The sequence below is a fragment of the Nycticebus coucang genome, chromosome 1 (assembly GCF_027406575.1).
Source record: "Nycticebus coucang isolate mNycCou1 chromosome 1, mNycCou1.pri, whole genome shotgun sequence".
In the NCBI taxonomy this organism is placed as follows: domain Eukaryota; kingdom Metazoa; phylum Chordata; class Mammalia; order Primates; family Lorisidae; genus Nycticebus; species Nycticebus coucang.
The window spans coordinates 3,268,401-3,280,572 of record NC_069780.1 but is presented as its reverse complement, the minus strand read 5'-3'; the positions used below and the strand labels follow the sequence as shown (position 1 = coordinate 3,280,572).

At 45.1% G+C, this 12,172-nt stretch overlaps 1 protein-coding gene across 1 annotated transcript in view; it reads left to right on the top strand.

Annotated features, from left to right (window-relative positions):
• ADAMTS3 (ADAM metallopeptidase with thrombospondin type 1 motif 3) overlaps positions 1-8,815 on the top strand; it is a 302,681-nt gene extending 293,866 nt beyond the window's left edge. Inside the window, exons 23-24 of the mRNA XM_053571068.1 lie at positions 548-665; positions 6,044-8,815. Coding sequence (XP_053427043.1) covers positions 548-665; positions 6,044-6,606 — 681 coding nt within the window. The 3' untranslated portion in view covers positions 6,607-8,815. The remainder of the gene's footprint in view (positions 1-547; positions 666-6,043) is intronic.
• Positions 8,816-12,172: the final 3,357 nt, after the last annotated feature.

The window sequence follows — 12,172 nt, the reverse complement described above, 5'->3', positions numbered from 1 at the left end:
TGAGGGTGAAGTGAGGAACTCAATATCATGACTAGCCACCTGAACACAGACATGGCCGCTCTGTTTAGGACCCACAGTAAATACTGACATCATCATAACAATGGCTTCTTTCACGGACAATGCTTCCTGTGTGACAGACATTTTTACTAATGTTTTGCCTGCATTTTTTCTTTTGCCTTCTAGTAGTTGAACAGCAATTCTATAAAACAAATATTATTATCCTAGCTTTCAACAAGATAAAGAAACTGAGGTTCTGAGGTTTGTAGAGTAAAAACATGTCCAGGCTGGTAAATAATGGAGCCAGGATATAAACTCAATATTATCTGTCTTCAAAGCCACAGGGAGGCACCACATCAAAAGACAAAGAACTCCAGAGCTGTGTACATGTGTGTATGTGTAGCCTGTGTGAACACATGTGTGCAGGCCTTGGTGGACACCCACGTATGACTAGCTCCAGAGCTGTGTGTGCGTGTGTGTGTAGCTGTGTGAGCACATCAGTGCAGATCTCAGTGGACACCCATGTCTGACACAGCCTTTGTTTCCCTAGTGCTCAGTAACCTGCGGTGAAGGAACAGAGGTGAGGCAGGTCCTGTGCAGGGCTGGAGACCAGTGTGATGGGGAGAGGCCAGAGTCAGCCAGAGCCTGCCAGCTGCCTCCTTGTAACGGTGGGTGTGACACTGATGCACTTCACTGCTCTGATATTTTAAACCTCAAAAAGTAGAATTTCCTTTCAGGATAAGCTATGGAATATGCATGTGCTTATTGAGAAATAACCAAAGAAAGACACTCTGGGTAACATTAGCCTAATATGGCTCTTTAGGGCCAGTACATGAGGTGATGCCCTGTCCTATCACCTGTCACAGTGGCTGCAGCCCTGTCCTTCCTCTTCAGAGGTGATGCTTGGATGAGGGACGTGCTCTGTCCATAGCCCTTGTCAACTTGTGTTTCTAGTGGGGGCTACTTATTCTTTCTCTGTTATTTTATTTACCTATAACTTGGCATCATTATTAAAAGGCACATAATTGCAGAAGGTTTTGAGATATTTTTCGAAAATTACTCAATTAGACATGTGGATGATAAATGTCACTCAGCTCTGAAATGTTCCCAGGAACTGACTACCCATATCCAGGGTGATTTCTAAATAGCCATGTGGCACAGATGCTCTGATTTATCATCTGCCTCACCTTCCACCTTGCTGTATTGACAACGCAGAGTATATTCCCTTTGTTTAAAATACAAAGCAAGTTGCAATTTTGAAAGAAACAAAACACATAGGTGGTTTCAGTCCCTCTCCCGTCTCCTGCTTCCACTGTTGCTCACTGTCCTCATCTGTCCCCGACCCTCGTCTCTCCCTTCACTTCTCTCTCATTCTCAGGGTCTGACTGGCTCTCTGACCCCAAGGTCCTGTCACTTGCTGCTGGCACGTTACTCACATTCTCTCTGTCCGTCCCACCTGATTTCTGGTCGTCACTTTCTACTTTCCCTCCACTTTCTGATCTTACTCTACCCCGTGAGTCTACCTGTCCCTTTCTCTCCCGCCCCCATCTCTCCCGCCCCGACTCTCCCCGTCTCCCCATCTCTCCCGCCCCGACTCTCCCGCCCCGTGTCTCCCCGTCTCTCCGTCTCCCCATCTGTCCCTCCCTGTCTCTCCGCGTCTCCCCATCTCTCCCGCCCCGTCTCTCCCCGTCTCTCCTGCCCCGTGTCTCCCCGTCTCTGTGTCTCCCCGTCTCTCTTTCTCCCCATCTCTCTCTCCCTGTCTCCCCATCTCTCCTACCCATCTCTCCCCGTCTCTCCTGCCCCGTCTCTCCCCGTCTCTCCCACCCCGTCTCTCCCTGTCTCTCCCCGTCTCCCCATCTCTCCCTCCCTGTCTCTCTCCGTCTCCTCATCTCTCCTGCCCCGTCTCTCCCTGTCTCTCCTGCCCCGTGTCTCCCCGTCTCTCCGTCTCCCCATCTCTCCCTCCCTGTCTCTCCCTGTCTCCCCATCTCTCCTGCCCCGTCTCTCCTGCCCCGTGTCTCCCCGTCTCTCTGTCTCTCCATCTCTCCCTCCCTGTCTCTCCATCTCTCCCTCCCTGTCTCTCCCTGTCTCCCCATCTCTCCTGCCCCGTCTCTCCCCGTCTCTCCTGTCCCGTCTCTCCCGCCCCATCTCTCCCGCCCCGTCTCTCCCTGTCTCTCCCTGTCTCCCCATCTCTCCCTCCCTGTCTCTCCCCGTCTCCTCATCTCTCCTGCCCCGTCTCTCCCTGTCTCTCCTGCCCCGTGTCTCCCCGTCTCTCCGTCTCCCCATCTCTCCCTCCCTGTCTCTCCCCGTCTCCTCATCTCTCCCGCCCCGTCTCTCCCTGTCTCTCCTGCCCCGTGTCTCCCCATCTCTCCGTCTCCCCATCTCTCCCTCCCTGTCTCTCCCTGTCTCCCCATCTCTCCTGCCCCGTCTCTCCCCGTCTCTCCTGCCCCATCTCTCCCCATCTCTCCCGCCCCGTCTCTCCCCGTCTCTCCCCGTCTCCCCATCTGTCCCTCCCTGTCTCTCCCCGTCTCCCCATCTCTCCTGCCCTGTGTCTCCCCGTCTCCCCATCTCTCCTGCCCCATCTCTCCCTGTCTCTCCCCGTCTCCCCATCTCTCCTGCCCCGTCTCTCCTGCCCCGTCTCTCCCTGTCTCTCCCCGTCTCTCCTGCCCCATCTCTCCCTGTCTCTCCCCGTCTCCCCATCTCTCCCTCCCTGTCTCTCCCCGTCTCCCCGTCTCTCCTGCCCCGTCTCTCCCCGTCTCTCCTGCCCCATCTCTCCCCGTCTCTCCTGCCCCGTCTCTCCCTGTCTCTCCCCGTCTCCCCATCTCTCCTGCCCCGTCTCTCCCTGTCTCTCCCCATCTCCCCATCTCTCCCTCCCTGTCTCTCCCCGTCTCCCCGTCTCTCCCCGTCTCTCCTGCCCCGTCTCTCCCCGTCTCTCCCGCCCCGTCTCTCCCTGTCTCTCCCACTCTCTCTTCATCTCTCCCTGTCCTCATCTGCGTCTCTCTCTGTTTCTCCATCTCTCTCACCTCCATCTCTTTCTGTCTCTTCCCCAGCATCTTAGTCCATTCCAGCTGCTGTTGTAACAAAAACTCTAGCCCAAGTAACTTATTAACAAATACAAAAAAAAAAAAAAAACACAGAAGTTTATTGCTTGCAGTTGTTTAGGTTGGCAAGTCCCCAAGGTGTCAGCAGATGTGGTGTCTGGTGGGGGCTTCCTGAATGGTCCTCTCTTGGTGAGAAAGGCTGCAGAAGACGTCATTTACAAGGTGCTGGTCCCAGGTACAAAGGTGCCATCCTCATGATCTAGTCACCTCTCAAAGGCCCCACCTCCTAATACCATCACCTTGGGGGTTAACTTTCAATATGTGAATGGGAGGGGACACAAACATGAAGCCCATAGTCCCCACCTGCTTTCTGTCTCTCCAGCCCCTCGTCTCTACTCAAGCTCCTCTGTTCCCCGTGTCCACCTCTGTCTCCCATCTCTGTCTTCTTCCCACCCTCTCCCCTGCCCACTCTGTCCCCATCCCTGCCTCTCCCTCCCCATCCCGTCATCCATCCCTCCCCTTCTCCCCTTTCTCCACCTCTCACAACCTCCTTCCGACATGCGGTTCTAAATCCATGCCCGTGACCTCTGTGGACATTGACACACTAGTGAGACTCAGTATTAAAGAAGTTGCTTTTTCCTTGGCCTCTAACCCTGTAAGTAAGGCATAGGTTAATTATTGACATATGCTGATATTTAAGCTACCTTTTTTTTTTTTTCAAAATTGCAAGATGCTATCTTATCAAATGTTTTATTTTTTGAAGAAATTTCAGGCTTATGCTTTTTTAAATCTGATTAAGTACTTCATTATAAATTTTCATTTGTACATGTGGTGATAAGAAATATGACCACGAGAGGGAGACATAGGACCTACATAGTTAATAACTTGGCTTTGGAAAATATTTTTATAAGCTCAAAATTCAAGTCAAAACCAGAAGAAAAACGTCACCCAGTTAGAAGTTTTAAAGTTTACTTTCACCATAATGTCTTATTCTGATATAGTCGTTGCTTTTGGGAAGGAGCTTTATTGGTCCTCAGAGCTGGCCCAGCTGTGTATTTCTGCAGATGTACCCAAGGTCAGCAAGAATCATCTTGATTCTCCTCTTTTACATAAAAGAAAGTGTTCTATTGTAAAAACCAAAGCACCAATAACATAGCACACCTGCATGAGTGATTCCACATTCTTTTTAGCTACTGGGTTGCTCTGAAATCTAGGCACACAGGCCAATTGTACAAGTTCTGAGAGGTCACATCTTTCTATCAGATTTCAATTAAATAAGTAATACTTCCCATCAGAATCTCATAAACTGCCATTAGGACCCAATGGCTTCTTTAGACCACAGGTAAAACCCTTTTGCTGAACTTATTACAATGATTTGGGAGTAGAGCAAGAAGGCTAAAAAGTTTCCTTACTTGTAAATACTGATTTTGTCATATGACTTCATCTCATTTCTTTTTGAGATGGGGTCTTGCTGTGTTGTCCAGGCTGGCCTTGAACTCCTGGGCTCAAATAAACAATCTTCCTGCTTTAGCCTCTGACGTAGCCAGGATTACAGGCAAGTGTAATGATGGCTGGGATTGGGCCTATTTTGATTGTATGATTTCATTTTTTGCCTTTAAGCTCCTCCTGATACAAGGCAGTGTATTCCTTGGTTCCTGTTTGTTTTTTCTTGGAATATGTCTTCCTCTACCTCCCCCACACAAAAGTACATTCTGCCCCTAATGAGACCAGAGATTTCAAACTGTTCACACATAGATGTGAGAGTCTCGTGGGCTCCTTCTCTAACACGCTGGGAGGGGAAGGGTTGGAGGAGGGAGAAAGTCCAGGGTCAGAGAAGGTCCTGTCATCCTCGGGCCTGGAGCCCACACATATAGGAAAGAGACATTTTCTTTCTTTTTTCTTTTTTTTCAGTCTTTAGAGAAAGGCTTTTTCAGTTTCTTTGGCGAGTTGTACAGCAGGTTCCTTACCTAGAAATGTGGGATTATGCAGTAATGTGCTGAAATTTTCATTCTGTTACATAAAGGCCACAATTTCCAGTTCTGTGTGTTTATTAATTGGGTGTGGGGAGAGCCCGTCGGTTTTGCACGTGTCCAGGGGTGCTGTGTACCTGGGTCCGCTCCCTCCCACATGACTGGCCCTGCCATGACTGGAAAGGAAAGCTTTTCGAGCTCAATACTTGGATTATTTGAAAAATTTAAATCTAGTTCTAATACCCTGCAGTCATCAAAATTTGTAAATAATAAAAATATCACGTGTACATACATGTATCAAGTGTTTTCTGAATATTACTTTAGATGTTATCAAGGGTTTCATGTATTTAGTGCCCTGTAAACATAAAATGCTGTCTAGCTAATGAAATTAAATTTAAGAACTATACATTCTTCATAAGAAAATTGGCACATTTCACACAAATTTGTGGTTTCATGTAACAAATACCCTGAGGATACTCAGTGGTAAACATGAAACTATTATATTCAAGGTGGAGTATATTCTTTTAACCAAAATGATGTTTTCATTTTTCTCTGGATAATACAATTTTAAGATTTATTTCATTCCAACAGGTTTTTATTATTTATTTTGATCTTAAATTTAAATTTAAATATAGCAGTTAATCTATGAGAAAGCCAGAAATACAATAAAATAACAAAACACTTGCCTTTTCCTATCCTAAACATTCAACTGAAAGGTTAAATAAATAATCCTATCTTCTCATCCTAAAATCAAATAGTATGTTCCTACTTTGAAGAAAAAAACATCCTCATAGATGTGAAGACTCCTGGTTGTATATTCAAGCAGCGATCATCGACACTCTTTGTGGATAAGGAGCTACCCACGTCAGTGAATCCACCCTAACGTTCCTTTGTATTTTTAATGCAGTCTCCTATCGAAAGCTCCCACAGATGTCAGATTTCACTTCCATCTTTTGATCCTCTATCACAATTTTAGTTTCTTTCCTCCTTTCAGTGCTTCAGTGAGCGTATCACTTTGCTTTCCTTCCATTTCTGCAGATGAGCCGTGTTTGGGAGACAAGTCCATATTCTGCCAGATGGAGGTGCTGGCGCGCTACTGCTCCATCCCTGGGTACAACAGGCTGTGCTGTGAGTCCTGCAGCAGGCGCGGCAGCACCCTGCCACCACCCTACCTTCTAGAAGCTGCTGAAATGCAGGATGACATTGTCTTTAACCCTAGTGACCTCCCCGGGTCTCCAGTGATGCTGGCCTCTTTGGTTCCTTCTCATCCAGGGACCCCTGCAGAGAAGAAATCTCTGAGTGGTGTCTCCATGGGGGGCCCAGGTGCATCTGCTGCCTTCAGGCCACACAGTGAACCCCACCCAGCTAACTTGCCCCCCAGGGGGGCTCAGCAGGTAGGAAGGAGGACTGTGAGGCTGGTCTCGGGTCCAACCTCCCCACCCAAAAGGAGTGGCCGCCTCCACTCAGCTCCGCAGACGGCTACTGCCGCCTTCCTTGCGGTCAGTGACTCAGCAGGTGCTTCTCAGGCTAAAACCTCAAAGAAAGATGAAAAGATTGTTGACAAGAGACATCCAGTAAGATCATCTGCCTTGGCAAGATGAGGGCGTGGACCCCAAAGGCTGGAATTCAGAGGAGAACCAGGACAACCTCCCTCTCCCCATGGTGCATACGCTTGTTTAAAGTGGAAATCTCTGGGTCATCAACTCACATGTATCTGTAAGTGGAAAAACAAAAAGTGCTGGTTCACTTTCTAGCTGCTTTCATCCTCCCATGGTTCTGCATTGACTGTTTACCAGAATTCATTGGAAGAAAGCACCAAAGACTGAACAGGAGAAAAACAAGTTGCTGAGTATGTTGGTTACTCCCTGAGACACAGAAGGGACGGTCACCAGTTGTGCATATCAGCTGAGTTTTGTTGTTTTAAAAAAGTTATGGTAAAAATTAAAAAGAGATATCAATGGTTTACACTTTAACAAGAAATTTTGGAAATGGAGCAAAAAATTCTTATACTTGTATTCCTATTTATCTACATTAGAAATATTGTATGAGCAAATTTGCAGCTGTTGTGTAAATACTGTATATTGCAGAAATCAGTATTATTTTGAGAGCTGTTCTCAGATGATTGTTTACTATGACACATTTCTGGATGTTCCTGGTGCCTGCCGTTGACTGTTGCCTTATTTGACATCCCGTAGGTTGACTTTTAAAGCAAAATATTACAAAAGGGAAGTCAGAATTACAGCTACTGACATGACAGAGGGTTTTGTTGTATGGTTTTGCAGAATTAACAATGTGATACCTAAATTATACATGAGAAAAAAAAAAACCCAGAGCAGCTGCAGACACACAGATCCCAGCCCACCTGCTGCCTTCTCCCCTCACAGCTAAAAGGAGCAGGGTTGATGTCCTAGCGAGCGTCGCTGACAGGGAACCCAGGTTAGTAATGAGCCTGTGCCGGACAAAACTGAAGGTCTTTCCCATGCCCTCAAGAGATGCCAGGGAGGTGCCCTGCACTCTGGTGATGGTGCTGTTATTACCTTTTTAATTTTCTGTTGTTGGTGAATACAAGCAGTTTCACTGAATGTACTGTAATAATCATGAAGAAAAGTGTTCTGGGATGACTTGTTTGTATGTTGGTAGCTGAGAAAAATATTACCAATCTAAAACTGACATTCGAGTATAATAGGGCTTTGGGGCTTTGGAGACAGGATCAAGAAAGCATTTGTCAATGGTTGAGATATTTATTTTCCACATGGTTCATATGCAAATGTTCGCAACCACAGTGCATCTGACTGGAATAACATGCTAGTAATTTATATGTGTGGTCACCTCGCTCACAGCAAAGCCGGAAACGCTCTCTCCAGGGAGTGGATGTAAAGTACTTGTATATAGAATTCAGAACCGAAGATATTTATTAAAAGTTGATTTTTTTTCCTTGATAGTATTTTTATGTACTAAATATTTACACTACTATCAATGACATATTTTGGGAAACTAGAGAGATATAATTATATATGTATACTTTGTTCTGTGATAATAGAGAACCTTAAGCAAACTTCTTCAGCCAACTCAAAGAGGTAAAACAACAAAATTTGACATTCTTAAAACATTTTGCATTTGTGAAGTAGTTGATATTAAGCTGATGACTTGTTCCCCTTCAAGGAAATGTAAAATTATATGGGCTCAGCTGGCTGTTTAATGAAACAGTGAGTTAGAAACATTTTTTAAAGTATGTGAAAGAGATAAAGCCTTTATGAATTATACTTAGAAAAGAAAGATAAGCATTATCAGCATAATGTTTTTGAGGTCAGTACTCGAGCTGTCTAAAAATGTATTATGCAAACTAAAATGTAGATGTGTTAACCTCTCAAAGCACAGAATACACAAGACGTTCTGCATTCCGACCATTGTAAACTAACAGCATTTAACAGGAGAAAAACTCCATTGACTCCATACCTCTAAAAAAAATCGCTGCTACTTTGTGCAAGAATTTTGAAGATCAAATGAATTAGGTTAATTCAAGATAGTAAAGCAATCCCTGAGCCTCAAGTCATAGTCTTTTTTTCCCCTAACAATTTCCCTCGAATAAAATTCTCTCTAGTTTACTTGCATGTGCATATGTCTGGTCTACAGGGAAACAGAAAAGCGGTCACACACACACACACACCTCCGGTAATGACACCCGTGTTCATTATCCTTCTGACCTTTGAGCTTTCTTTTCTACGGAGCTAAAAATTCCTTTTTATCAAAGTGTACACTACTGAAGCTATTTGTTGTATTCAGAGCATGTAGCAATAAAAATGTTAACAAAGTAGAGATCTGGCTCTCTAGATTTTATCCTCACATTCGTGGCAGAGGAACGGCACCTGTCCTGTCCTCCTGCAAAACAAAATGGCATCAAGTTCATTGTCACTTGTGCCTTCTCAAAAGATGCAAATTAAGAGACAGCATCTCCTGTTTTCACATAAGGGTGGATTTTAATGGTTTTCAGTGAATAAAGACAAAATAAAAGGCCATGAGAGGAGGCTTTCTGCTGACTTCTGTCCTGTTGAACTATGAGGAGGATGAGAGGAGATGGTGTTAATGCTGGTTTATGAGGACAAGGGGACTTCTATTTTTAGAATGTGCAGTCTCAGAACTGTTTTATATAAAAGCTGCCCCCCAGTTTTGGACCTTGACTACCTGAGGATTATTGGGGACTCATCACTGAGGACCCAGGAGGATGGAAGGAGGGGAGCCCCACCATGGAAGGTGCTGTGTAATGTCACAGGCAGTGCAGTGGTTTTCAGCGTGGACCACAGAGGCAGACAGACTCAGCTGCAAACTCTGCCAGCCACTTCGTACCCAAGTGGCCTTGGGTGACCTCACTCATGTGACACCTAAATGATAGAAAAAGCAGAGAACAGAGATGTGGCAGGCACAGAGCTCAGCTTGCCTGCTGCCTTCTGCTCTTATAATTAAAATGAACGAAACCTCAAGTTTCAGTTTCCTCATCTGCAAATGGGAAGCAAAACTGTCACATGTCACTGTATGAAAAATGACAAGTCAAGCTGTCAGCAGAGCCTAACACGGAAGAGCTCACATGTAAGTCATCATCACTGCCCTTGTCCTCAGCATCTTCACTTTCATTCTTAGCCAAATCAGAGATTTCCTGGATCGTCCACAGCTATTTGAGCCATGGTCACTATGTCTTAGTGAGGGTGGCGCACAACAGGACTTCAGGAATTTGAAGACAATTCAGCTTTAAAAATGTATAGGATGGACTCATTGAGAAGGATCTCCAGATGTTGATTTTGGAGAATTTTAGCTAATTATTCTTTCTCTTGGCAAGCAATAAACGGTCAACTGAGAGACTGCTATTAGTTACCTATTTCTGCAAAGATGGTCCATGGTACAATTACGCACCCAAACAATTAGCAAATAAAATGTGACTCTCGTGCAGTTACATTAATACACTTTGCAGAAATATCAACACCAAAGTCATCCCCTATAACTGTCTCACCTTCTGAAGAAGCTAAGAAAAAAAGCAATTGGAAAGTGATGAAAAGAGGACATTGCTTGCTAAAGAAGTATTAGACAAAGAAAAAGGGACTGTTAAAACGACTCAGAACGAGACTTGGTGCCCATAGTACAGTGGTTATGGTGCCAGCCACATGCACTGAGGGTGGTGGGTTCGAACCCAGCTGGGCCAGCTAAACAACTGCAACAAAAAATATAGCCGGGCATTATGGCAGGCACCTGTAGTCCCAGCCATTTGGGAGGCTGAGGCAAGAGAATCGCTTAAGCCCAATAGTTTGACGTTGCTATGAGCTGTGACACTACGGCACTCTACCAAGGGTGATGTAGTGAGACTCTTGTCTCAAAAAAAAAAAAAAAAAAATTACTCAGAATGCAGTAAAATATAAAAATATAAAACACCTGTGCCTTAGGGTACACAGGTGTTATCTCAATTCAACAACCAATACTAGAAACATTCACTGTGGACCCAGATACTTTTGGTCAAATCGCTTAGAGCCAGAGACAAAATTTAAAAGCTTATTAAGACACTGCCTACCCAGCAAAGCGTAACCCACTAAAATGGATTTGGCATCATAAATACGAAATAGAAAAGAAGGTGTTATCAATTCTATAAAATCATCACAGGGTTTACCTAAGAATTAGAATTGTTACATAAATTCTCCCCATTCTGGTAAATGACATTCTGTGAAAAGCTACACACCTCCTTTGTGGCAGCAAGCTATTGCATTAAAACTGTTGCTTGGAAAGGCTGCTATTTTTCAGCCAATACATAGTTTCAATTAAATTGTTGATGAATTAGCTTTCCCACCATTGGGTTGTTATTAATTCACCTGGCACTGAGTAGTGTTGGGTTTTGTTGATTTTATTTTTAATCTGCTAAAACCCCAATGTTTTCCTTCCTTCCTTCTTTCTTTCTTTTTTTTTTTTTTTTGAGACAGAGTTTCGCTTTGTTGCCTCAGTAGAGTGTTGTTGCGTCACAGCTCACAGCAACCTCAAATTCTTGGGCTCAAGCGATTCTCTTGCCTCAGTCTCCCAAGTAGCTGGGACTACAAGTGCCCGCCACAATGCCCGGCTATTTTTCAGAGACGAGGTCTTGCTCTGGCTCAGGCTGGTCTTGAACCTGTGTGCTCAGGCAATCCACCTGCCTCAGCCTCCCAAGTGCTGGGATTATAGGCGTGAGCAACTGCGCCCAGCCCACGTTTTCTGATGTTGGGAGAGAATGGTTCTTCCCAGCCACTTGTAACTCTTACGTAAGTCACCGATCTTATCATCCTGCCCTACAAGATGTCTCTGGAAGCTGAAACCAAATTAACAAAGCTCTTCTATGATCTGCTATTGGACAAGCAAGGTGCTAAACTTACAAGTGCCTCCACACCAAGCACACTTCTTTTCAGAGGAGACATTTGGAGACTTAACAAGCAGAAACTCCCACTACTAGTTCAAAGCAACTAGTATTTGAAGGCAAGGATGAAAACGAATTTCTGCTTGGTGAAGGCTCAGGGACAACTTCTATTCTGGCGACACTGTGATGAGGTTCCTTCCTTCACGCACAGTTTTGGTGCCTGGTTGTGAGTGTGGGCACTGCGCTGCTCCTGAGGTCTACTCATTGTGAGTGGAGGAGTTGCTTCATGAACCCGAGCCTCGCTGCCTCACTTTACAGTGAGGATGATGATGGAGCACACGCCATGTGCTAAGCAAGCTTGTCTCCTAAGTTCTTTTAGCTCCCTCATCTACAAAAGGGAATAAAAATTATATCTCACGATTTCTAATGTGAGTCCCATGAGCCCATGTGCCTGAAAATGTGTTTTTAAGCTACTGTTGCAAATGTTTGGATTACAAATATTGATTTTTACATTATAGACTTTATACAATCTGGGATTGTACAATTTCTGAGTCAGAAGAGACTCTGTAGGACAAGCAGGGAGCCGTTCTCCGACCCTCTCCGTCCTCTCGGCTGCTCTGCCATCTCCTGTCATAAACTGCAGAGTTAATCCCAAATCTCTGTCTGCTGAACACCTGCCCAACATTTCCCAAACCGAATGATTGCCATCATCCCAGGAAACCCCCGTTCCCAGACCTCTGCTGCGTTCCTCACTCAAGTCAGCCTCACAGAGAACCAGCTCACCTTTCTCACCATCATCCTTTCCT